Here is a 26,447-nt window from a genome sequence, read left to right as displayed (position 1 = left end):
TGTGCCCTTGACCAGAATTGAACCCGGGTCCCTCCAGCCTGCAGGCCGGTGCTCTACCCACTCAGCCAAACCGGACAGGGCTATGGACCTAATTTTTCTCCCACGGCTCTATGTGGGTGGAGAACTGCCCCCCCCCCCCCTTATCCTCTGGGCTGGAGGGAGGGGGGAGGGGTTCACTCTTAAGCATTTGCTTCTCTGCATGACGTCCAGCCTCTGTCGCTCTCCCTGTTCTGTTCTAGAACACCCAGGGTGGGCGCTCGAGGCCCGCGAGCAGAAAGAAGTCTGTGGTGCCCTCCAAGCCCATTCTGTCCCTTGTCTGCCTGCCCTGGGTCCCGGAGGCTGCCTAGTGCTCTCTCCATCCCCCTGGCTCCCTAGTCCCTGGTTCATGGTAGGGACCCGAGGGGGAGGGGGGCGGTGCTGGAGTCTGAGCAGCCCCCCTGCATCCTCTCTCCGCTCACGGACACCTGCACCGCCCCATCCACTCACCTCTGCCCCGGCTCCCTGGCTCCCTGGCTCCCTGCTCAGCCTCCTCATCAGCTCCAGGCTGATTTAGGCCCAAATCCGTCCCTCGGCCCAGACTCCTGAGGCGCCGCGACATCCTGGATGCCCAGCGTGTCCTTTCCCAGGGCTGCCATAACAACACCGCACGCTGGGTGGCTTAAGCAGCAGACATGCATGCATCTCCTCACAGTCTGGAGGCCAGAGCTGGAATCCAGGCTGTAGGCGGGGCCGCACTCCCTGGAAGGCTCTAGCGGAGGATCCTTCGTGGCCTCTTCCAGCCTCTGGCAGCCCCGGGCCTCCCCTAGCTGGTGGCAGCATCACTCTGATCTCCGGCTCTGCCTCCCCTCTGTGTGCCTCTCCCCCTTCTCCGAAGGACACCAGTGAGGGTGGATAAGCGCGCACCCTATCCCAGTATGACCTCATCTTAACCGATGGCGTCTCCACGTGAGGCCACACTCTGATGCGCTGAGGGGTAGGACATACCTTTTGGGGGAGGACAACATTCGCCCCATAGCTCCGACTGAGCGCCTTATAGTCGCCATATCCTAACTGACCCATGTCCCCAGCGGGAACCAGGGCAAGCCACCTGGTGTCGCCTAGGCGTCTCCCGTCCCCTGGGTGTCCAGGGAGGCAGCCAGGGTGCTGTGGCTCCCGGAGAGTCTGGGCTGAGTGGGGAGTTGGGCCTAAATCAGGTGGAGCTCCTGAGAGGTGGCAGGGAGGGAGCCAACGGCCTGGGCGCGTGGAGCAGTGCAGGTGCGAGATGCTGGGGGAGATCAAGGTCAGGCTAGATGATGCCCTCAGCCCCTGCGGTGTCCGCAGCTCCTCCAGCCACCCTGCCACTTAATTCTCTGTCAAATAAATGGCTTAATTCATTAACACACACACACACACACACACACACACACACACACACACACACACACACCCAAACCTGGCGACTACTAATTGTTTCTCTCTAGCTCTCTCTGCTGAACCAGGACCTGGTGTCCAGAAGCCTCCCGGGCGCTTCCCCTTGTGCCCCAGGCACTTCATGTCACCCACACCCCAGATCGCCCTCAGCACCCTCCGCCCTCCCTCCTGCAGGTCTCACCGCACCCCTCCACCCGGCCCGTCCTGGCTGCTTGCTCTCTGTGACTGCTGCCCACACTCTGTCACACTTGGGGCCTTTATTAAACTAGCAAACGCTCCTGTCACCCCACTGGAGAGGCCATCAGCTTGCTACCTGATGCAGCACCCACTCCCCCCTGCTTCCTCCAGGGCACCCCACACTACCACAGCTGCACACTGCAGTTCTGTTTGGCTTACCTCGGGGGTCTCTGTCATGGGCAGAGCTGCGTTTCTGGGAAAGGACCAGTGAGCGGAGGGCCTCACTGGGTCTTTGGCGCTCTGTGTGACTGGTGTGTGTGAGGGGAGCCGGGGAGGATTTCTGCGTCTGACGGTGCACAGTGAAGGCCAGACTCACCAGGGTGAGCCTCTGTGATTTCACCTCTCACTCAGCTGGCCGGGTTCAGTTCCACCTCAGGGCCTTTGAACTTGCTGTCCCCTTTGCCTGGGATGCCCTCCCCCCAGATATTCTCTGCTTTTCGTTTTTTTAAAAAAATATGTTTTTTACATTGATTTCTGAGAGAGAGAGGGAGAGAGAGATAGGAACATCAAGGATGAGAGAGAACCATGGATCGGCTGCCTCCTGCATGCCGCCCACTGGGGATCGAGCCCACAATCCGGAATCGAACCCGGGACCCTTCAGTCTGCAGGCTGACGCTCTAACCACTGAGCAAACCGGCTAGGGCAATACTCTCTGCTTTTCTCATTTCATTTGGACTCTGCTCAGATGGCACCTCCACCGAGAGGCCTTCCCTGACCACCACATACGTAACAGCCTCTCCTTCACCTCCATGCCTTTGCCTGCCTTCTTTTCCGTCACTCCTGACATTGTGTCTTTATTGATGGTCAGGCAACTCCCTTCCCCACTCGAGTGTCAGCTCCCTGAGGGCAGGGGTCTTGCCTGCTTTGCTCACTGCTGTACCCGCCCATGCCTCGACCAGTAACTGCCACAAAGTGGATGCACAATAAATGTTTGTGGACCAATGGAATAAAAGAACCTCTGACATTATATGCAGCGTTTTGTGCATATGTGTGTTTCCCTGGGCACCATACTTTTAAAAAATATATATTTTATTGATTTTTTACAGAGAAGAAAGGAGAGGGATAGAGAGTTAGAAACATCGACCAGCTGCCTCCTGCACACCCTCTACTGGGGATGTGCCCGCAACCAAGGTACACGCCCTTGACCGGAATCGAACCTGGGACCCTTCAGTCTGCAGGCTGACGCTCTATCCACTGAGCCAAACCGGTCAGGGCAGGACCATACTTTTTCATCACCTCTACTATGGGGTCTGGCACCCAAAGTTTAAGAATAACCATAAAGTTGGTCCTTGAAGACCTGTGGTCTAGCAGGGCAGGAGGGGGACCCCTGGAAAGAGCCAGAAGAAGGAGCCGGGGGGTCACGGTGGAAGCTGGGCCGGGAGGGCCAGTCCCCAGGAGACCGGTGTGGCGGACATACCAGGGGACCCCCTCCTGCTCCGCCTCCCGGGCAAACGCGGGTCCCCCTCCCCCACCAGCGGGGACTGGGGGGAGGGGGCAGGCGAGAAGACACAAACAGACACAGCGATTTCAAAGGCAACCGGCAACGCGCTTTATTAACCAGCGGGCAACACGTGGGCCCCGCCGTGCGCCAAAACAACTTAAAACCTGACCGGGGCTCGGATTCGCCCCTTAACATAAACGCTAGGCAACTGCCATTCCCAGCCGGCACGTTGTTGACTTCACTGTTAGCACCGGGAGGGAAAGCAAAACAACAAACCCGACCTTAAAGCAGACTGTGATTCGGTGGGGGCGGCGGGAGGTGGCGGCGAGAGGCCGGCCCACGCAGTCTGTCTGCCCGCGCCCGGCCCACGCCCTCCGGCTGGGGGAGAGGACCTCAGTGGTTTGCGTTGAGGGCAGAGCTCAGTAAAGCAGCGAAACGAACAGCCAACAGCCTGGGGGGAGGGGGGACCCGGTCAGGGGGGAGTTGGAGGGTGTCAGCTCACCTCAAGGCTCTCCACTCCCAGACATGGGGTCCTGCAGTGGGCCCCCCCCCTCCCCCAGCTCCTGATGGACGCGCTGATGGGGGGCTGGAGGGCAGGAGGGCGCCCTCCCTGTGGTTCACAATGAACCCGGGTCTGCAGGTGCTGAGGACGGTGGGCCAGGCTGGCCTGAAGTCTCAGTCCCATCTTGAAGTTCTCGGGCCGCGGGTCCAAGCCAGTCTTGTGCACTCTGCAAGTTGTGACGGCTGGCCTGGGAGAGCACCGCGGGCCCTGTGGGTCCCAGGACCCAAGGACTCCACAAGGAATGGAGCCCGGGGCTGGGGCTGAGAAGTCAGAGGGACAGAGCTGGTGTCCCCTAAAGATCCATGAGCTGTGGCCCAAAAGGAGCCATCGGGCGGTGTGGTCCAAGGGGCAGAGGTCCTGCTGCACCAAGAACCCACAGGCGCCCGCAGGACAGAACCCACAGGCTGAGCGGCCCCAGGGGCTGGGCCGGCCTGGCTCCCCGGCAGCCACCCTTGTCTCAGGATCCATCAGGGCTGGAGTTCTGGGGACCAGCAGTTCCAAAGGGCCGGGTGAGTCTGGGGAGGGTCCAGGAACGTCGTGGGGACTTAACCAGGATGGTTAGGGGTGCAGGGGTGGGGGCACCTCACGGTCCTCAGCGCTTGACCTTGCGGCCAGCCGAGTTGCGCCCACTGCGGCGGTAGAGAGACTGCTGGCCACCGTTGAGCGGGCAGTACTTGAGCGTGTGGGCCTGGCCGCCGGTGGCCCCGCACAGGGGACAGACGTAGTGCCGCAGGATGGGACACACCACCTCACCCTCCGGGGTCTTCAGCTGGTGCGAGGCGTAGACGTGGCGGGACTCCCCGTTGTGCTTACAGAAGTTGCACAGGGTGGCCGGGCCTCCGCTGGCCCCCGACCCTCCCTGCCCCGGCCCCGGCCCCGGCCCCGGCTCCGGCTCCGGCTCCGGCTCCAGCTGGGGCTGGGGTCTTGGCTCCCTCATGTCCTGGGCCTCGGGCCTTTGCCCCTGACTCTGGACCAGTGCCCACACCACCTGGCTGAGGTTGAAGTAGTCCTTCCACATGTCGAAGGGTGGCAGCTGCATGGCGCCCGGGTGGCGAGGCTGGGTGGCCGGAGAGAGGCTGGGCTGGGGGCTGGTGGCAGGAGCAGTGGGTGGTTTTCTGGAGCAGAGGAGAACTGCACCCCCTTTTATACTCCCCCAAAGACCCTTCCAAACAAAGGTGGAGCTTAGGATTTAAAGGGCCCACTCCCTGCCCATGACTCCTGTCTGACTAGCCCCCCGCGGAGATCGGGAAGGAGGCCGTTGCCCTGGTCTCTGGTTCTTGCTCTGCCTCTAAGCTGCTCTGTGGCCTCTGGGAACGCCCTTCCCCTCCCTGGGCCTCTGTTCCCGTGTCCATTCGATGGAGCAAATGTCCCTCACCCCCTCCTGGCTTCCTCCACGTGCTCCAGAGTCATCCCTAATAACAGTCCCGCCCCTGACTCCAAGCTGGGCACCGCCTCACAGTTGCTACACGATATGATTTCACCCTCACAGCAGCTCCACGTGGGGGCACAGTTATGCCCCCATTTGACGGGCAAACATTTGAAGCTCAGAGAGGGAGACTCATGGGCCCAGAGGCACGTAGCCTGCCAGTGGCAGAGCTGGGCTCTGACCCAGGTTTGTGGGACTCCGAAGCAAGTGCTCCCCTACCTTTCTTGAATAAATTAAAACCTCACGTCTTATGTCCTGAACTAGAAGCCACTTAGTAACTATTTATTGAGGGCACACTGCCGTGTTCAGGGGTTTTTTCCGTGTGTGTGTGTGTGTGTGTGTGTGTGTGTGTGTTTTATTCTCTGTGCCCGGTTTTGTTTGCAGCAGATTATATCCGACATAGAACTTAGTCGCAAACATTCAGCTGTGCAGTGAGGATGGTGCTTAAGTACAAATGGGTGATATGATTTCCTTTATTTATTTTTATTTTTAAAATATCTTTTTATTGATTTCAGAGAGGAAGGGAGCGGGAGAGAGGGACAGAAATTTCAGTGAGGAGAGATAATCATTGATCAGCTGCCTTCTGCAAGCCCCCCTGGGGATGGAATTCCGAACCTGGGCATGTGCCCTGACCGGGAATCGAACCATGACCGGGTTCATAGGTCACTGAGCCACGCTGGCCGGGCTGATTTCCTTTCTTTCTTTTTTTTAAATATCACAACCATGTCCAGTCTTTTTTTTTTTTACATTTTTATTGATTTCAGAGAGTAAGGGAGAGAGAAAGAGAGATAGAAACATCAATGATGAGCTGAAACCAGTTTGACTCAGTGGATAGAGCATCTGCCTGCGGACTGAGGGGTCCCGGGTTCGATTCCGGTCAAGGGCATGTGCCTTGGTTGCGGGCACATTCCCAGTGGGAGATGTGCAGGAGGCAGCTGATCGATGTTTCTCTCTCATCGATGTTTCTGGCTCTCTATCTCTCTCCCTTCCTCTTTGTAAAAAATCAATAAAATATATTTAAAAAAAAAGAAAAAAGAAACATCAATGATGAGAGGATCATTGAGCGGCTGCCTCCTGCACGCCCCCTATTGGGGATCGAGCCTGCAACCCGGGCATGTGGTCTTGACCGGAATCAAACCTGGGTCCCTTCAGTCCGCAGGCCGACGCTCTATCCATTGAGCCACACCAGCTAGGGCGCGGGCTGATTTCCTTTAAGTGAACTATCAGTACGGCCGGCCTTCGAGCACCTGGGCTGTAGGCCTGCGTGGTGGAGCAGCCCTGCCTGTGGACCCGGGAGGGCGACAGTGTCCCCCCCCCATCTATGCTTGGAATCAGGGTGCCAGTGGTCCTCATCACAAGGAACCGGTTCTAGAGCCTCCCCAGCGCTCTACCCATGATGCCGCTGGGCACGAACACTGGAGTTTCTGGAAGATCAATGGTCTGTAACAGTGACGTCGTCTCTGTGGCTCTCCTGGTCCCCGTGTCTAGGCATGGAGCACACCCCGGTGGCTTTATTCAGCTCATCGTACAGGACCAGCAAAAGGCTCTACCCGGGCCCCTGAGGGCGCTGGACCAGGCGCCCTTGAAGAAGGCCCTGCCCCCCCTGTCCTTGAAGATCTCCTGCCAGCCGTCCACGGTCCCCCCGCACGTGCTGTCCGCCCCTTCGTGCCCCCACTGCACCATCATCAACTCCGCAGGGTGTTGAAGGGGTAGGAGACCAGGCCGGCCACGGCCGTCACCGCCATCCAGCTCACCGCCATGTGGGTGTTCCTGGGGCCCGGGGGCATGCCTCTGGCCGTGCTGCACAAGCCCAAGTAGGCAGCCCGGGAGCTACTGCCCGCGCCAACACTGAAGCCCTGGCACAGATCCAGGATGCCCTCAGACTTGGCGATTTTCTTTTTTTAAAAATATATTTTAGCCGTAACTGGTTTGGCTCAGTGGATAGAGCGTCGGCCTGCGGACTGAAGGGTCCCAGGTTCGATTCCGGTCAAGGGCATGTACCTTGGTTGCGGGCACATCCCCAGTAGGGGGTGTGCAGGAGGCAGCTGATCGATGTTTCTCTCTCATCGATGTTTCTAACTCTCTATCTCTCTCCCTTCCTCTCTGTAAAAAATCAATAAAATATATTTTTTTTATTTATTTATTTATTTATTTATTTATTTATTTATTTATTTAAATATATTTTATTGATTTTTTACAGAGAGGAAGGAAGAGGGATAGAGAGTTAGAAACATCGATGAGAAAGAGAGAGAGAAACATCGATCAGCTGCCTCCGGCACACCCCCTACTGGGGATGTTGCCCGCAAACAAGGTACATGCCCTTGACCGGAATCGAACCTGGGACCTTTCAGTCCTCAGGCCGACACTCTATCCACTGAGCCACACCGGTTAGGGCATACTTGGTGATTTTCACCAGACAGTTACAAGCCCTTGAACTCCACTCAATTCTAAATTTCCCCACATCGGCTGCCAGATGGGCTCTGGCGAAATCCAGGGGTGGATGAAGCAGAGGGAGGTGGCTCCATGGCACCACTGCAGGCCGGGTTGCCAGCAATATTCCTCCAGAACTGCATGTGCTAGTCCACGCCCCCAGGAAGACCTGCTTGTACCTACCCTGGAAGGCGAAGTTAAGGGCTCACGTGGGGAGGTAGCGGATGACGTTGGCCAGGTCGTCCTTCCAGAAGGAAGCATGCCCTGCTCCTTGGGAATGCGCACGGTGCAGTCCCCGATGCCCAGGTACCGCTTGTCCACTGAGATCTGCTTGCTGGTGCTGTGCCTGAAGCGGCAGGTTGGCCGGCTCCATTGGGGGCTACGGCGATGCCTCAGGCCAGAAGTCCTTGGCAAAGGAGATGGCCTGGTCTGTCTTGGTTGCCCAGTGGGCCATGCAGAGGGCACAGAGTGGAGTACAGGTGCAGATACACGGAGGGTGGGTGCTGCTGGCTCAGCACTGCCACTGTAGGACCAAAAGGGGTTCATCTATATATATAAAAGGCTAATATGCTAAGTGTCCAACCGTCCAACCAGTTGCTATGACGCGCACTGACCACCAGGGGGGCAGATGCTCAATGCAGGAGCTGCCGTGATGCGCACTGGCCATTTACAGAGAAATGGCACCGCGGACCTGGCGCCCACAAACCAACACTGGTCTTCCCCCAAGTGGGGCACAGGCCCCGGCACCACCCTGGAGAGACACCCCACCAAATTGCAGCCAACGCTGCCAAGACCTCATGGCGCAAAATGCGGCCCACAGCCCAGCCCAGCCTGGAAATGGTGGCTGTGGGCGCCGGGTAATGATGTTACGTAGCAACCCCCGGCTTCCTCTCCCTAGCGACTAGCTTCCTTGGAGCTTTTTCAGCCCAGGAACAGGACTTGCTTTATAGCCAGGTGCAAACATTGTACACTGAAACCAAATGTCTGTGAAGCGTTTTCCCGTGCCTCATCTCATTTGATGCTCACAGAAGTCCTGGGGTAGGTAGATAGGAGACTTGGTAGAATCCTATTTTCTTTTCATTAGCCGGAAAACGGAGATTTAGAAAGCTTAGAAACTTGACCCGATTGAAAAGAAGTAAGAAATGGTGGCCGAAACCGGTTTGGCTCAGTGGATAGAGCGTCGGCCTGCGGACTGAGAGGTCCCGGGTTCGATTCCGGTCAAGGGCATGTACCTGGGTTGCGGGCACATCCCCAGTAGGAGATGTGCAGGAGGCAGCTGATCGATGTTTCTCTCTCATCGATGTTTCTTACTCTCTATCTCTCTCCCTTCCTCTCTGTAAAAGATCAATAAAATATATTTAAAAAAAAAAAAAAAGAAATGGTGGACGTTCAAAATGACTTCAGTTTTTCTCGCTGTGCAGATTATAGTCAAACACTGCTGCAGTGAAATATTTTACCCTTTGTTCTCCCTGTGGGATCTACAATAATAATCTGCTTTGTGTTGATATTTACTGCTGTGTTGCTGACAATTACCTGAAAGAGAAGTTGGGGTCCTTCACTGGCCTGGAAAAAGTTTAGCTACATCAGACAGCAGGCCTAATTAAGCAAGTTTATTCTCTATATATAAAGGGCTAAGTTGACTCACGCATGCACAGTACATACAAAGCTCTCGCCGGCGCCAATCGCACGCATGTGTTTCAACCTGTCCTTGTCAATCGTGAATTTGGTTGACACTTCTATTATAGAGAAAGGGCGAATAGCAATAGTCACATATTTCTTCTAATTAATTTCCTTTCAATGTGCATGAATTAGTGCACAGGGCCACTAGTTGTTTGATATACATGATCTATAAACATGATTTGGACCTCATAACCACTCAAGGAGGTAGACACTATCATTTCCAATTTACAGAGAAGGCTGTGCACCTCAGAGAGGTTAAGGAATGTACCCAAGGTCACACAGCAGGGAAATGACAGAGTTGGGATCCACACCAGGCCTGGGTCTGGAAACACTGGGGCTTGATCTTAGAAGTGACCACCGTGACCACCCAAAAGTCAGTGAGGCCCCCTGTGTTGGGCACTGGAAATTCAGCAGCCACCATGGCTACCTTGTGCCTGTTTCATGGGCAACCAGTCCATCCTGGGAACAGCCAGCAAATGAGAAAACATTAGACCGTAACCACCTGCTCTGAGAGAGGCTGGGCTAGGGGAGGGAGGTGACCTGAAAGCTGAAACCACAGAGAGTCTTCTAGAAAGAGGAACACAAGGTATGGAGGCCTGAAGTTTGGGGACAGCAGGGGGCTGAGGTGCCCAGAACAAAGTGAGGACCCCAGGAGGAGGCCAGCTGGATGTGCAGGGGCCATGAGACTGTGGCTCTTCTTCTGGGGATGCTTTGGAAATAATAGGGACATTTTGAGTTTGTCTCAGTGCCTGGAGGTGTGACCGGCTTTAGCGGACAGGGTCCAGGGATGCCAGGTATCTCAACAGCCCACACGCACCAGACCTTTTCCTGGCCCACTTAACTTCCCCGTGTCCCGCTGGACACCCTGTGTACGCAGAGCTGAGTCCAGAACCGAGCTGCGTTTTACGTACAGACACTGAGTGCTGTTGCAGTATTGTAAGAGGCGCTGACCTTTCCTGGAATTCAACTAACTGTGCACATTGTGGCCTGCCTGTTCTTGGTTTTGCCGGGAATTCTATCTAGATTTATTCACTATTGCTAGAAGCCACGTTACCCCGGGCAATGCTGATTGTGGTAACTGTCCAAACAAAACACAGTTTATTCTTATCTCATTTGTGGTGAGTTGACACTAGATGCTAGTATCTGCCTGATGAGATTTTTTAATTGGATTTGATTTTTTTTTTTTTTTTTTTTAGAGAAAGAGAAGGAAAGAGAGAGAGAGAAACATGGAGGGAGAGGAGGAGGGAGAGAGAGAAACACGGATTGGCTGCCTCCAGCATGACCCCTGACTGGGGATCGAGCCCCACACCTGGGCATGTGACCTGACTGGGAATCGAACTGGTGACCTTTCAGTGCACAGGATGGCACTCAGCCATCTGGGTCACACCACCCGGGGCTGATGAGATTTTCTTTTTTTTTTTTAGAACAGCTGAGCCTGAGCATTTGTATACAAAAATAGATTATTAATCCTATATAATAAAACCCTAAAATGCAAATCATCCAAACGGTGGAACAATTGGTCGCTATGATGCACACTGACCATCAGGGGGCAGAGGCTTGATGCAGGAGCTGCCCCCGGTGGTCAGTGTGCTCCCACAGGGGGAGCGCTGCTCAGCCAGAAGCTGGACTCAGGGGTGGAGAGCGCAGTGGTGGTGGCGGGAGCCCCTCCCACCTTCGTGGCAGCGCTAAGGAGCAGTGAGCTGAGTGGCAAGGAGCAGTGAACAGGTGAGCGGTAAGGAGAGAGGGGTCCTGGACTGCGAGAAGGTGCAGGTGGGGCTGAGGCGAATTTCGTGCACCGGGCCTCTAGTTTACTATAAATTTCTCCATTGCAGTTAGTTCACTTAGGACATGATAAAAAGTTTTGAAAATAAAATTGGTGTTGGTGGCTGTATTACCTATGAGTTTAATTTCAGAATACTAAAGGGGCATTTTGAAATGTTATATAAAGTGGTTGTCAGGTCTCATGGTGCTAAGAACCAGGAAGATGTCGACCAAGGTCAGCTATTGGTATTTGCCTTCAGAGAAATAGGGAGCTACAGAAGCGTATAAGCAGGGAAGAGGCCGTTGAGAAATATATTTTAGGTTTCTATTTACTGAATAGGGGCAGCGGACTGTCCCCGTCAGCTCACCTTGTCTCTGTGTGGTCAGGGACCAAAGGCTGAACAAAGTGCTGAGAACTCCGTGATGGCAGACGCTGTATCTGCCATGCCTTAGAAAGAGCTTAATAAATGCTGACTGAGTGGGTGCATTGTCTCTGCGGATGGGCTTATGGTTGGGAGGTGACAAAGGGAGGAATTTGTGAATGTCACAGGAAAGGTCTTCTTGTGATATCGTTTCCCAGCTTATTTAATTTTTTTCCCTTTTTTTTTATATATGTGAACATTTATTGCTGCATTTTAAAAAATATATATATTTTATTGATTTTAGAAAGGAAGGGAGAGAGAAAAAAAAAAATCAATGATGAGAGCGAATCATTGATTGGCTGCCTCCTGCACACCCCCTACTGGGTGGGGATCGAGCCTGCAACCCGGGCGGCAGGCATGTGCCCTTGACTGGAATCGAACCTGGGACCCTTCAGTCTGCAGGCTGACGCTCTATCCACTGAGCCAAACCAGCCAGGGCTGTAATTTCTTTCATAACGCTTGTTTGATGTCTGTCCTCACTGGTAATCCGAGAGCCTGAAGGTCAGGGACAAGGTGTCCTGGTCACTGATGTGTCTCAGCATCGGCTAGCTCAAGGCCGGGCAGAGAGCAGGGCAGGGGATCTTAGAAGGATGAATGGATGGAGAGGCAGCCTGCCCGCAGACTAATGATACATCTCTCACGTGGTGATTCCTACGTCTTTAGTGCTTACGACGTCCAGCACTGCTCAGCTCGCACGTTCCTCCTTCAGGAAGCCTTCCAGCCTTCACGCTGGGTCAGTCGAATTCTATGGGTGACTCCATCCCAGCCCTGTCCTCTCTGTGTCATCACTGACTGGGGATGGGTCTCTCTCTCCCCCTGGACTGTGCGAGCGAGGGCAGAGCCAAGGTTGTTTCTACAAGGCCCTCAGTGCTTCCCTGAGTGAAGCACCTTATTATTCCTGATTTGCAACTGATGCTCAGAGAGGTTAGGTGATTTGTCTGTGGTCACACAGCCGGCAGCCAGCAGAGTCCTTAACTACTGCTCTGTCCTGCCTCAGTGACTACTTGTCAACAGAATGAATGAATGAAGGCTTCTGAGGGCTCCACAGGACCTTCCAGATCACCGGGTCGAACTCACCCCACTTTCTATGATACAGAGTCTTCAGATGGGAAGGATCCAAGTTTTCGTCTCTTAAAGCCATGGTTCCTGGCCAAGGTCCCCAGACACGTGTAGACTAAGCACTTCCTGAAAACCTATAGATAAAAGCACACCCAGGGTCTCATGGCTGGCTGCGAGGTTTTCTGCCTGCTCACCTCCCTGAAGAGGCAAGTCAGAGCTCTCTGGCATAATGTTGGGGTCCCTGGGTTGGGCAGTGGGGTGACTTGAGCACAAACCCCACAGTTTAGGGAGTGGGAAGCATCATGGGTAACAGTTCAGTAATCAGCCTGGTTCTGCCACCTGCTTGCCCTCGAGCACAGACTGGATGGTGGCTCTCAGTAACACTGACCCCGGCCCATGGGTGTGCTCATTAGGTGTGAGCTATAGTCATTAAGACACAATTGAGGCAATAGTCTTTTTAAAATATATTTTTAACATTGATTTCAGAGAGGAAGGGAGAGGGAGAGAGAGAGAGAGAAACATCAATGATGAGAGAGAATCATGGATCGGCTGCCTCCTGCTCTTCCCTCACTGGGGATCGAGCCCGTAAGCTGGACATGTGCCCTCACCAGGAATAGAACCATGACCTCCTGGTTCATAGGTCAACACTCAACCATTGAGCCATGCCGTCTGGGCATGAGGCAATAATCTTAAGGGCACCTATTTGTTGAGTGTCTCCTTCAGGCCAGCCCCCTGCTGTGCCTTCTCCAGGAAACCTCGCCAGCCCCTGTGAAGTAGGGTCTAATAGTCCCATTTGACAGATGAGCAGTGGGAGGCTCCGAGAGGCCGAGGAGCTTGTCCAAGGTTACGGACAGTGACTGCGAGGCTCGAGCCAAGCCCAGGGCCGTCTGCCCTTTCTAAGAGCCTGCAAAAGCGGTGAACAGAAAGCAGGGGATCGTAGAGGGTGCTGCCAGGCACAGGGACAGAGTGAGGTGGGAAATCAGGAAGGATGGGGTCTCTGGGCCACAGAGATCTTCACAGGAAGGACGGATGAGGCCTCCTGGACATCCATGGGCATTCTGAAGGCAGAAGAGAGAGGATCTGCGTGTGGAAGCACGAGGTTCCTGGAGGGAGGAACCAAGCCTGGCATGGAGGTCTCCGCACTACGTGCTTTCTGCAGAAGCACGGCTGAGACCGCGGAGGCCCTGTGGGTGGCAGAGCTGGCACGCGGGGCCCAGCGCCCTCTCTGCCGCTGTGGCATCTGCTGGGCGTGTGGAATGACTAAGGAGGGGTGAGGGTTCTGAGCTCCCGGAACTCCCCTTAGCAACCACACCTGCTGGCCAGAGACTTAGATTCTGTGGCTTGCCAGAATCTTTTATTGCTATCTTTCCCCCAATTGTTGCTGTTTTTTCTCTCTAGGATTCTCTGATTGAGGCCATGGCGACCCTTCTCCTCCCCCTCCTCCCTGTGGTGTTTTATTGGGTCCCTAATTGAAGGGCATCCCTCTGCAGACAGCTTTCTTCCGAGGTGCGTCAGCCCTGTGCGCGAAGGGAGAGTCCAAGGCGATACTGATGGGAAACTCATCAGCCTGGGCTGTTTACTTGAGCACCTCGTCTACCCCCACAGCAGGGCCCACCTCTCTGCTGACCAGACTTCCCGGCTGCCTTGTTTACTGGGGGAGGCACCCTCCGCCTGGTGCCTGGTGCCTGGTGCCTGGTGCCTGGTGCCTGGCAGAAGATAGCTCTCCGGCTGCATGAGAGGGCTGGGAAGGGGCAGGAGAGAGAAATGCTGAGACAGAGGGGGAGAGAAACATACCCAGGTGACAAGGACTCTGATAGGGCACGAGGGACACACTTGTGCAGAGACCAAGACAGGGGAGATGATGATCAGCATAATGACCCGCCCCCCGCCCCCGCCCCCGCCCCCGCCCCCAGGACCGAGGAGCTCATGGTCATTGTCCTTGCAGCCTCTCTATTGGGTGCTGGCCTGTGCAATCCCATGAAACCCTCAGGACAACCCTGACAAGTGACTTTCTAATCTCCCCATGTTACAGAACAGGAAATGGGGCCCGGGGAGGTGACCCCTGTCACCGAGGTCACCCGGTGAGCCTGGATGCAAATTCAGGTCTGCAGAGAGAGAAGAGGGACACGCACATCGGCCGTGATGGAAGGAGGCAGGTTCCAGGCGAGGAGGACAGAGACAGGAGCCAGAAAACAAGAATCATGTGATACTTAGCAGGGTGGTTGGGGGTGTGGCCGCTGCAGCCAGAGGGCCTGGGTACAGCCTCTGCACTGCCACTCTCAGCTGTGTGGCTTTGAGCCAGTGACATCACCTCTCTGGGCTCCTGTTTCCTCCTTTTCACAAAGACAGAGAACATTGCAGACCTCCTGCGATGGGGCTGTGGGGTTTTTTTTTGTTTTTTTTTAAAATATATTTTTATTGATTTCAGAGAGGAAGGGAGAGGGAGAGAAACATCAATGATGAGACAGAATCATGGATTGGCTGCTTCCTGCACGCCCTCTACTGGGGATTGAGTCCACAACCTGGGCATGTGCCCTTGACCGGAACCAAACCTGGGACCCTTCAGTCCGCAGGTCTGACGCTCTATCCACTGAGCCAAACCGGCCAGGGCACGATGGGGCTGCTTTGAGGGTGACAGCTGACAACGCAGGTAAAGTCATTAGAAGAGGTATATAGTGAGCTTTAGCCAGTACTTGTAATTTCATTTCCTCACCAAAGATTTACTGAAGGGTGCTAGGCTGAGGGACGGGGCCTGTGGGGCACAGAGAGACGGGAGGATATTTGCTCATTCCTTTAGCAAAGACTTGCTGAATACCTAACGCGTGTCTGGCACTGTTCTAGGTGCTGAAGATACAGTGATGCACAAAACATACAAGCTGGAATTCTAGACAGATGGCAAATACGATAGACAACTGAAATGTAATATGCCAGGTAGGTCTATGTGATAAAGAAACAAAAAAAAAATAAAGGCGGTAGGGAGCTGGAGAGTGGTCAGGGAAGGCCTCTTGGAGGAGGCGGCACTTCGGAAGAATCTTAAAGGAGAAGAGAGAGGGAGCCTTGTCGACATGTGGGGGAAGCATGTCCCAGACGGAGGAAATAATAGCCAGTGTAAAGGCCCCAAGGTCAGAGTGTGCCTGGTGTGTTGAAGGGACACGGTGGCTTAGGTAGACTGAGAGGGAGAGTGGGAGGAGGTGAGAGATAGTGCAGGACCCCGTGGGCCGCTGGGCCGGCTTTAAATGGTACACAGCAGAGTGACATTTCCAACCTGTGCATCAGAATGTGACAAATGCTTCTTGCTCTCGGGAGCAAACCTGTTAGTTGGGAGTGGGGTTGGGGGAGGGGGAGGAGCACAACACTCCAGCAAAGAAATGGTTACGAGGTTCAGAGTGCGAGCCTCTGAAGGCAGGGACTTGCCTGCTGTGTCTGTGCCTCGAACAGCACGTGGCCATACGCTCCGCGTAGACATGTTGAAATGAATGAACGAATCATGCTGCCGTGAAGGCTAGACACAGTGTCGGGGCGGGCTGTGTGGCTACGGTAGGCGGGACGTTGGAGAGCACCCTGTGCTCAGGGATGTTTGGAGTTGGAAAGAAGGGGAACAGCCAGTGTAAAAGGTGCCTGTGCCTCCGTGTGGAAGGTAAACAGAAAGCTCGGGTGAGACCTGTGTTGGCGATTTTAAAAGTGTGTCATTAACACAAGAAACTTTGTATTTATAGTATTTAATCTTTCTCTCTGGTAAAGAATAAGAAAAACAGAAGGTAAACATTCCTACGAGAATGGCAGAGCTTTAAGATTTGTTTCCATTTGAAGTCCATTTGTTTTGCCAGTGTGTTCTTGTTTAGGTCTGTTATACTAATGTTATTTATTCATTTTTTTCCCCATTTATATACACAGTTAACTGAAGAGCTTTCGCAAGCACCCAGGTCTGTAAAGTATTTTTAGGTAAAGTTTCTTTTGTTGTACAAAAAAAATAAGGTCCCCCAGGCAAGACCAAATGTGTGTTTTATGAGCAAAGAGAAAGCTGGGGGTGGGGGTGCGGGGCAAGGGGTGCAAGTAAGACTGAGCCCCGGTCCTGGAGTTCAGGGTAGAGCCCGCAGGGCAGGGGGATGGGACATGGGAAGGCCTGGGTCGGGGAGGGGGGCGGTATGGGCAGAGAGTGATGTGATCCGAGGAGATCCAGGCTGTAGAGAGACATCACTTTGTCTCTGTCTGTATTTGTTCTTTTCTCACCCTTTGGGGGACCCCTTGGTGAATCTGATGGAAGCTGTACGAACACACGCAACTTTCTGTGTGATTTCAGGGGGTTCACTGGACACTGAAGTTCTGCTATCTGGTTTGGTCCACGCCAGGCCTCTCAACAGGTGAACGGAGACTCACCCCTACTCATAATGATGAGCACCTGCAGAGCACGTAGTCTGGGCCAGGCTCGGCTCTGATACTTGACAGTCAGAAAGCAGTCTTCACAGCAACCCAAGGAGGAAGGACCTTGATGAGCCCGTGACACAGATGGGAAGTGAGATCTGAGAGGGTAACGGCCTCTCCCGTGACACACAGGTGGTCGGTGACAGAGCAGGGGCGCACCCTGGAGCCCCTGTGCTTAGCCATTAGGCCAGGACTCCCTTTATTTATTTTGATCTCAGGGGTCAAGGACCCCCTAGAGTTCATCCCAGGTCTTCCCAGGGACCTCAGGCCCGGCGGCTGGATATTTTTATTTTATTTTTTGAAGAATCTGGGGTGTTTGTCCTGTAGAGGTCTCCACGTTTTATCTATCTATCTATCTATCTATCTGTCTCTATATAGAGACAGATAGATAGATATAGATATATTATTGATTTCAGAGAGGAAGGGAGAGGGAGAGAGAGATAGAAACATCAATGATGAGAGAACCATTAATCGGCTGTCTCCTGCATGCCTCCTACTGGGTGTCGAGCCCATGATCCGGGCATGTGCCCTTGACCAGAATCGAACCCGGGACCCTTCAGTCCACAGGCTGATGCTCTATCCACTGAGCCAAACTGGCTAGGGCTTGTGGTTGGTTATTTGGCTCCAGCTCCGCCAGCTGAACACAGTAGGGGCTGCACTGTTGCTTCAGGTGAGGACCCCAGTCTTGGGGGGTGGGCTGGGTTGGGGTCCCACAGCTGGCAAGGCGGGCGTGGGGACCGGATCATCCAGCCAGCGCGTGCATCTGTGTGTCTGTGGCTTGTTACCTGTGCCTGCTCCTGGGGTTCATGGGAATATCTGAGGCCCAGTCGATCTGCACATGGGCTGGGGAAGGAGGTTGCATGACTTCAGCTCCCAGCTTACATCTCACCGCTGGGCGAGTTGGGACAGGTTACTGAGTGTCTCTGTGCCTCTTTTTCTCTGTCTGTATAATGAAGGTTAAGTTTCTGCCCCGTAGGCCTTTTGAGGATTCAGGGAGATGGCGCATGTCACGTGCCAGGCTCGGCCCAGTGTGCCGTTGGGGGCTCAGCCGGGGCGGCCTCTTGGGGTAAGTGTGGCCTTCCACAGTGTGTGCTGGCGCCTATTGCATCGGCTTCATGGCTGCCCGCTGGGTGTTGTTACTATGTTTGCCGCCCCGTGTTTTCCTGAGTCGGAGGAGCCGGCCAGAATAGATACTTTCCGGAACTTCCGCTTCCAGGACTAGTTACAAGATTACCCCTTGGCATCCTCTCTCCAGGCCTGGAGGGAACCAACATCCTCTCTCCGACGTCCGCCCCCGTGCGAGCCGAACCGGCGGGGTGGGGACCCAGGTCCTCTCCGCAGCGCTCAATTCCAGGGCTAAGGCAAGTCAGCTGAAGGCCTGCGCTCCTTGGCCACGCCCTAGCCACGCCCACGACACTAGGACCACGCCCCGCCTCAGCCCTTCAATCACCGCCATAAAGCCACGCCCACGGCAAACAGAGCCACGCCCACGGCAAACAGGACCACGCCCCTAGCCACGCCCACGGTACTAGGACAAGCCCCGCCTCAGTCCTGCAATCATCGCCATGAAGCCACGCCCCCATCGATTTCATGTTTGGTTCCCTTCCAGCCCCCAACGCGAAGTCTCCTGCCCATCCACTCCGGCTACCCTGCTTCCACCCGGTCCAGCACCGCCCCCTGCCCTTGAGGGTCTGCCATCCCGCCGCCCCCTCCCCTCAAAGCCCTGAGCCTCGAGTAGTCACTATTGTGCGGAGGGTGTGGGTCCTGGAGACTGTATTTGCCCCTGGAAAGGTCTTGCCCACTGGAGTTGGCGAGGTACATCCTGCGCCGGGGCCACACGAATCTCCGGGCCTCCGGAGGGGGTTAGGCAGAGGCTGTAAAGGCCACGGACCCAGAGACGGCTACCCACCCGCACCCCTTTATAAGTGACCTGGTCCCTCTCCAGGGACCAAAACCATCTCTTCTGGTGGGGAGACAAGAGCCGCGGGCACCTGGTGAGGCGCGGTACCGCTCAGCCAAGGCCACTGACAAGCTGCCTTCATCCTCCAAGTTCCCCCCAATCTCAGCTCTGCAGCTAGAAGGGAAGGGTTTGGTTGCCTTGTCAGTTTGTTTGTTTCTAAAGAGGAGTGGTCAGAATTGGTAGGCTCCCTCTCATTGCCTCTAAGATATACAAGTTAAAAAGAAAAAAAAAGAGAGAAGGAAAAGAAATAGAAAATGACACCTCTACTAAAATGAACCAATGGACTACGTATGAATATCACTCAGAGGGACCCACTAGTCAGGCCTCACTACGCACAGAGAGAGGGGAAGGGTGGCTCAGCTGAAGGTAGGAGAGGGCTTCCGGATTTCTTTTGTTTGTTTTGTTTTGTTCTCTTTCTCTCTCTGGGTCTCAGTCTGCCACCCTTCTGGGAATCTATTGTGTTCACCCCTCACCCCCTAACCCCCTCTCTCTGGCTCTCTGTCCCTTTCTCTACGTTTCTGTCCCTTTATCTCTCTGAGTTCTCCCCTCATTCTCTCTGGTCTCTGTCCATTTCTGTCTTGCATTCTCTTTCTCAGTCCCTCTCTGTCATGTCTTTGGACTTTTGGCCACGTCCCCTTCTCAGTCCTCCCACCCAGGGCGAAGGACTACGACTCTTTCTCTTCCTCGATTCCCACTCTTGTCGTCGCACGGCCCATTCTGCATGGCTGGGGAGGGCCGCGGGACAAGTGTTTTTGAGAGGAAGATGGGCAGAGGTGACCTGGGTCACTTCTGGGCTGGCAGAAGCTAGGAAGGCTTCCTGTCCCCCTTCCGCTTCCTTGTGCTGACGGTAGTAGCACCAACACATGAATGTTTCCTGCTTTAGACACACATTGCATCGTTGTCTTAAGCCACTGAGATGCCAGGGTTTATTGGTTGCAGCAGCTAATGTCACCTCACCTAATGCCAAACTCAACGTACATTCCCGTACGGAAAGCCGACGAGACCTCAAAATTCCCAAACCTTAAAATAAATAAAATAGCCCTACCCAGTTTGGCTTAGTGGATAGAGCACCGGCCTGTGGAGTGAAGGGTCTCAGGTTTGATTCCGAGCAACAGGTTGTGGACTTGATCCCCAGTGGGGGGTGTGCAGGAGGCAGCTGATCAATGATTCTCTCTCATCATTGGTGTTTCTATATCTCTCTCCCTTCCCCTTTTTCTCTGAAATCAATAAAAAGATATAAATAAGCCCTGACCAGTTTGGCTCAGTGGATAGAGAGTTGGCCTGCGGACTCAAGGGTCCCAGGTTCAATTCCGGTCAAGGGCATGTACCTTGGTTGCAGGCACATCCCCAGTAGGAGGTGTGCAGGAGGAAGCTGATGGATGTTTCTCTCTCATGGATGTTTCTAACCCTCTCCCTTCCTCTCTGTAAAAAATCAATAAAATATATATTTTTTAAAAAAGGATATACATAAATAAAATAAAATAAAATAAAATTCCCAAACCTTCAATTCACATCCACCTCCAGCCTGCATTAGTCCTGACTCAATCAGAACCTTAACCCAACCCGCATTCTTCCCCCTGTTTTATTTAGAAGCCCTGTATTTCTTTGTTTTGCTCAAGTCATATAGCCTTCAGCTTATTAAAAAAAAAATCTACCTAAAATGCAGTGGTATTTTAAAATAACAAATAAATGTAATGCCCGCTAGGAGAGACCTGGGGGAGTGGGTGCTGTGTACCAAGTTTCATCATTTCTCTACAAATGCTGCTGCCGCCATGGGGGTGGGGGGTGGGTGGGTGCCAAAGCCGTCAATTCTTCAACCTCAGCATTTAATCGATGTATGGCCCAGCCCGTTGCTACTCGGCCTTCCTTAGCATTTGAAGGTATCACACTTGCCATCAGCCCTTTGAGATCAACTACTGACACCGACTCATTTCACAGCGATTACGGCCTCTTGAATCAAAACAGTGTTTTCTGCCTCCGGAGAATGTGGTTTATGTATGTCTCTCACCTACTGAACCCATATTTGTAAATGAAATATGCGTGGATTTGCGTTCCATTGTTCTCTCTACAGCAGCGGTTCTCAACCTGTGGGTCGCGACCCCTTTGGCGGTCGAACGACCCTTTCACAGGGGTCTCCTAAGACCATCCTGCATATCAGATATTTACATTACGATTCACCACAGTAGCAACATTACAGTGATGAAGTAGCAACGAAAAGAATTATATGGTTGGGTCACAACATGAGGAGCTGTATTTAAAGGGCCAGAAGGTTGATCAACTACAGACTGTCCTTGCCCATATGTTTTGGATCTTGCTGCACGATGGAAGGCGGTCCCCGCTCTGCGGTGCCACTCTCCAGAAGGATCTATGCCTGTCCAGTGCATCCACTCCAACCACGCTGGGGTTCAGAGGGTGGAGGTGGTTCCGCCTTGCAGCTGTTGTAACAGTTTCCCAGGGGTGGTCAGCGATGTGCTTCCAAGTCCGGATCTTCAGGGGCCTGTGCAGTGTCCGGGCGGCAAAAAGAGGCAAAGAGGCCACACAGGCCCCCGCCTTGCCCTCCAGCCACCCCAGCCCACATTCTGACAAAAGCTGGGTCAGCACTTAAAGGTAAGCCTACCCCAGTCCTCGTCTTAGCCCTACCGGTGGCCTGACCTGACCCTGACCTCAGCTATATCCCGAGCCCTGTCTCTATTATAAACCTAGCTCTGACTTTGTTCTGCACCTCAACACGGTCCTTAATCCTAAACTTATGACCTGACCCTGGCTTTTAACTGTAAATCTGATGATCATGATATACTCCAGTCTTAAACCTTAACCCTGGTCCTGACCACAGATTCACCTTGACCTTGACCCCAGACGTAGCTCCAATCCAGTCCTAGATCCACACACACAGCCTCCATCTCAGCCATAAGCCTTGCCTTGACGGGTTCTAGCTACAAGCAGTCTAAACTCTGTGCCTAATCTTCACCCTTATCCTACATACCCCGAGCCCTACCCACCATCAGAACCCAAACACCAATGTCAGTTGTCATCTTTACCTCAATCTTTTTTGTTGCTGTTAATCCTCACCAGAGGATCCATTGCTTTTTTCAGAGAGAGTGGGAGGGAGGGAGGCAGGGGAGGAGACACACACACACACACACACACACACACACACACGCACGCACACACACGCACATCGACTGGTTGCCTCCAACAGGAGCCCTGACTGGGGGCAGGGAGCAAACCTGCAACCCTAGTACGCCCTTGATAGGGAATCAAATCCCCAACCCTTCACTTTGTGTGTGTGTGTGTGTGTGTGTGTGTGTGTGTAAGAGCTGGGGTGTCGATGCTCTAACTATTGGGAACATTGGCCAGGAATCTTTTTTTTTTTTTTAAATCCTCACCCGAGGATATTTTTCCATTGCTTTTTACAGAGAGTGGGAGAGAGAGAGAAAGACAGAGAGAAATATCGATGTGAGAGAAACACCTAGATCAGCTGCCTCCTGCAAGCGCCCTGACCAGGGCCTGGCAGGGGAGGAGCCTGCAACAGAGGTACGTGCCCTTGACCGGAATCTAACCTGGGACCCTTTGGTCCACAGTCCCACACTCTGTCCACTGAGCCAAACCGGCCAGGGCCGGCCAGGGAATCTTGACTCTTTCTTCAACCCTAAACCAAATTCTGGTGATACTGATTGCTACTGATTCCCCCCGCCCCCCTTTTTTGGTTAATGATCACCTGAGGATATTTCCATTGTTGTTGGTGGTGTTTTTTTGTTTGTTTTTTGTTTTTTTTTAGAGAGAGAATGGAAGGGAGAGGGAGAGACAGAGAGAAACATCGATGTGAGAGAGACACATCAACTGGTTTCCTCCCGCATGTGCCCTGACCCGGGCCGGGGATCCAGCCAGCATGCACCTTGACTGAAATCAAACCTGGGACCCTTCAGTCTGTGGGCCAAAGCTCTATCCACTGAGCCAAAGCGGCTAAGGCCTGATCCTTACTCTTAGCCTTAACCTGATTGATTTCTAATCCTAATTGGAACCAAACTCCAGTCCTAAGAGCTTTCTGTGACAAGAAGTCATCTCTGATTCTTCTTCGTCTCTCACTCCCCACAGCCAGTTGGCCAGCAAATGCCATCATGTTGCCTTCAAATTCTCCCAGTGTCCAACCATTCCTCTCCTCCTCCACAGCCACCAGCATCTTCTTCCTGGACTTCTGCGGGCATCCTCTCACTGGGCTCCCGTATATTCCAGCCCCTTAGCCCCCATCCCCCACAGCCCGTTCCCCACACAACAACCAGAGGGATCCTGTTAAAATCTGAGTCAGGGCCCTAATCGGTTTGGCTCAGTGGATAGAGCATCGGCCTGCGGACTCAAGGGTCCCAGGTTCGATTCCGGCCAAGGGCATGTACCTTGGTTGCGGGCACATCCCCAGTGGGGAGTGTGCAAGAGGCAGCTGGTCGATGTTTCTCTCTCATCGATGTTTCTAACTCTCTATCCCTCTCCCTTCCTCTCGGTAAAAAATCAATAAAATATATTTAAAAATAAAATTAAAAAAAAAAATCTGAGTCAGGCCCAGCCGGTGTGGCTCAGTGGTTGAGTATTGACCTATGAACCAGGAGGTCCCAGTTCAGGCCTGGTTATGGGCTCGATCTCCAGTGTGGGGCGTGCAGGAGGCAGCCGATCAATGATTCTCTCTAATCACTGATGCTTTTGTCTCTCTCCCTCTCCCTTCCTCTCTGAAATCAATAAAAATGTATTTGAAAATATAAAATAGGCTGGGGAGGGGTCGATGGCGGGAAAAGGAGACATATGTAATACTTTAAACAATAAAGAATTAAAAAATATTAAACCTGAGTTAGCTCACATCCCTCCTCTGCTCAGAACCCTCCATGGCCTCCACCTCACAAGATATAGAAGTCAAAGACCCACATTGGCCCTCAAGACCCTAATAGTAGGGGCCCCTTTGTCTCCTCTCTGATCTCATCCCCCCCCCACCCTCCCGCTCACTCTGCTCAAGCCACTCTTGCTTTCTTGCTGTTCCACATATACTCTAGGCCCGTGGTCGGCAAACTGCGGCTTGCGAGCCACATGTGGCTCTTTGGCCCCTTGAGTGTGGCTCTTCCACAAAATACCACATGCGGGCGCGCGTCCAGTGCGATTGAAACTTCGTGGCCCATGCGCAGAAGTCGGTATTTTGTGGAAGAGCCGCACTCAAGGGGCCCAAGAGCCTCATGTGGCTCTCGAGCTGCAGTTTGTCGACCACTGCTCTAGGCACATTCTACCCCAGGGCCTTGTCACTTGCTGTTCCCTCTTCCTGGAGCGCTCTTTCCCCAGATACCCACATTCTCACTCCCACCTCTCCTTCAGGCCTTTACTCACATGTCACGTTTTCATTATAGCCTTTCCGTTAACCTTACTCAAAATGATAATGCCCCTCGCTTCCAGCACTATTTCCCTTCTCTGTCTCATTTTCCTTCATGCCATGCATGATCGCCTAGTGCTCTGTATCACTTATTTACCTTGCTCCTTGTCTATTCCTCATCGGCGTGTCAGTTCTTAAAGACAGGGACATTGCTGTCCCCTCTGTTCCCTAGTGTCTAGAACAGTGCCTGGCAATGAATCGAGGGCACATAGCAGATACTTTTGGTGCTTCCTGAGAAGGACAGAGCTCCATTGCCCTGCAGTTCTAAGATCATCAGGGGGGCGAGGAGCAGTGAGTGAAGAGGCAGGGAGCCGAGGGAGCCACAGCTTCTAGGAGAGCAGGTTGGTTGAGTTGTCAATTACATCTGGCTGACAGAGGGCCTGGCTTTGTCCCCAAATCCCTGTGGCCACCCCAGCTCCAGCCAGAAACTCACCAACCTCTTTGGGTTCACGTTGCCCACCTGGAGGCACTGGGTTTGCCCACTTGCACAGAGAGCAGCTGAGAAATGCCTAGGTCTGGGTCCTTTTCCTGGCTCGTATGCAGAATCAGGGGCACTCATACCTTCCCTCCCTGCAGCTCTGAGCCTCCGTTCAGCTGGCGATGGGGTGAAGGCTGAGAGGGAGACTCCCCTCCGTGCTGGAGCTGGACCTGGCGATAAGGGTGAGGGTGAGGCAGGGAGACTATGGGGTTCAGTGCTGAGCAGCCCGCCATGAATAAAGAGGACCAAAGAAGGCCATAGAGACGGCAGGACTGAAATAAAACTGGACCGTGAAAAAGAGGCAAAAAAACCAGAGACAAAGCCCTAGCTGGTTGGGCTCAGTGGATAGAGCATTGGCCTGTGGACTGAAGGGTCCCGGGTTCGATTCCGGTCAAGGGCACATGCCTAGGTTGTGGGCTTGATCCCCGGTAGGGGGCGTGCAGGAGGCATCTGATCAATGACTATCTCTCATTGATGTTTCTCTCTCTCCTTCTCCCTTCCTCTCCGAAATAAAAAGTAAAAAAGAGTCAAAGAGAAGGCGTGAATGAGAGAAACATATGAACATGGAGAGATAGACCTACAGCATAGGGAATATAGTCAATAATATTGTAATTACTATGTATGGGGCCAGGTGGATACTAGACTTAAGGGGAGATCACTTTGTAAGATATATGAATGTCTAACCAGTATGCTGTACATACACCTGAAATGAATGTAATATTGAATGTCACCTGTAATTGAAAATTGTATGTATAAAATTGAATGTCAACTGTAATAAAATTTAAAAAACACACACACAAATGGACAGTGAGAGAGTGCGTGCAATAATGGGGAGAAAATGGACGCCCCGGAACATTTTATTCCACGTCACATCTATTTAATTCTCCTACTGCACTAATTGCTGGCTGGGCCGGATAAAACTACACTTCCCAGAATACCTTGTGGTGGGGGGGCGTGGCAGGCAGAGATTTAGGTTCCACCAATCAGATGCCTTCGCGGGAAGCTTGGATTTCTAATTAAGCTCAGGTGGGAGAAGGGCAGCTGGTCGGAGCGAGCCGGTGTGGGTGTGAGCCGGCTTCTGGTCGCGCCGGGAGCAGCCCTCCGGGGTGGCCTTTTCTGGGCGGTGGCCTAGAGTCTGTGTCTCCTGACGGGCACTGTGTCCCTTCATAAGTCCCAATAAGTCCCTTTCTCCTTTCACTGCCCCACTGGGTCCTTCCTGTTGGCTGCCGCTGAGTAATCAGGGGCACACAGCTAGAGAGAAAGAGGTAGCGATTCAGAGAGCCACGCCGAGACCCCACGCCCCGCAGAGACAGGGGAGACCCAACCAGCTCAGCGATACAGCGGATGAAATTGAAAAAAAATAAAATAAGTGATAGAAGAAGGGAGATGTGAGACGGACACCCAGAGAAGTACTGAAGGGAAACTGAGGCAGAGAGGAGTGCTGGCAGAGGCAAGGGCAGGGGGCCGGACACAGTGCCAGAGACCTCCCAGGTTGCCGGAGCAGCCGAGTGGGAAGGGGACCCTTTCCTAACGGTGGTTCTCAACCTTCCCCATGCCGCGACCCTTTCATACAGTTCCTCCTGTGGTGGTGACCCCCAATTTCATTGTTACAAATCGAACATAATGAACGCATAGTGATTCATCACAAAAACGATATGTAATTATGTATGTGTTTTCCGATGGTCTTAGGCGCCTCCTGTGAAAGGGTCGTTCGACCCCCAAAGGGGTCGCGACCCACAGGTTGAGAACCGCTGC

The 26,447-nt window shown here is 53.4% G+C and overlaps 1 protein-coding gene and 2 pseudogenes across 1 annotated transcript; all 3 read right to left on the bottom strand.

Annotated features, from left to right (window-relative positions):
* Positions 1-4,242: 4,242 nt before the first annotated feature.
* On the bottom strand, positions 4,243-4,689 carry NANOS2 (nanos C2HC-type zinc finger 2). The gene has a single exon (XM_036302860.1). The coding sequence runs from the start codon at positions 4,687-4,689 to the stop codon at positions 4,243-4,245; it is 447 nt and encodes a 148-aa protein (XP_036158753.1).
* A 1,819-nt stretch (positions 4,690-6,508) lies between these two features.
* On the bottom strand, positions 6,509-7,879 carry LOC118652764 (annotated as a pseudogene).
* Positions 7,880-20,554: 12,675 nt separating this feature from the next.
* On the bottom strand, positions 20,555-22,990 carry LOC118652763 (annotated as a pseudogene).
* Positions 22,991-26,447: the final 3,457 nt, after the last annotated feature.

Source organism: Myotis myotis, unplaced genomic scaffold (assembly GCF_014108235.1).
Source record: "Myotis myotis isolate mMyoMyo1 unplaced genomic scaffold, mMyoMyo1.p scaffold_m19_p_34, whole genome shotgun sequence".
In the NCBI taxonomy this organism is placed as follows: Eukaryota; Metazoa; Chordata; class Mammalia; order Chiroptera; family Vespertilionidae; genus Myotis; species Myotis myotis.
This window is presented reverse-complemented; position numbering and strand designations above follow the sequence as displayed.

Coding starts and splice junctions, on each gene's coding strand:
- NANOS2 (XM_036302860.1), bottom strand. CDS start 4,689: ATGCAGCTGCCACCCTTCGACATGTGGAAGGACTACTTCAACCTCAGC.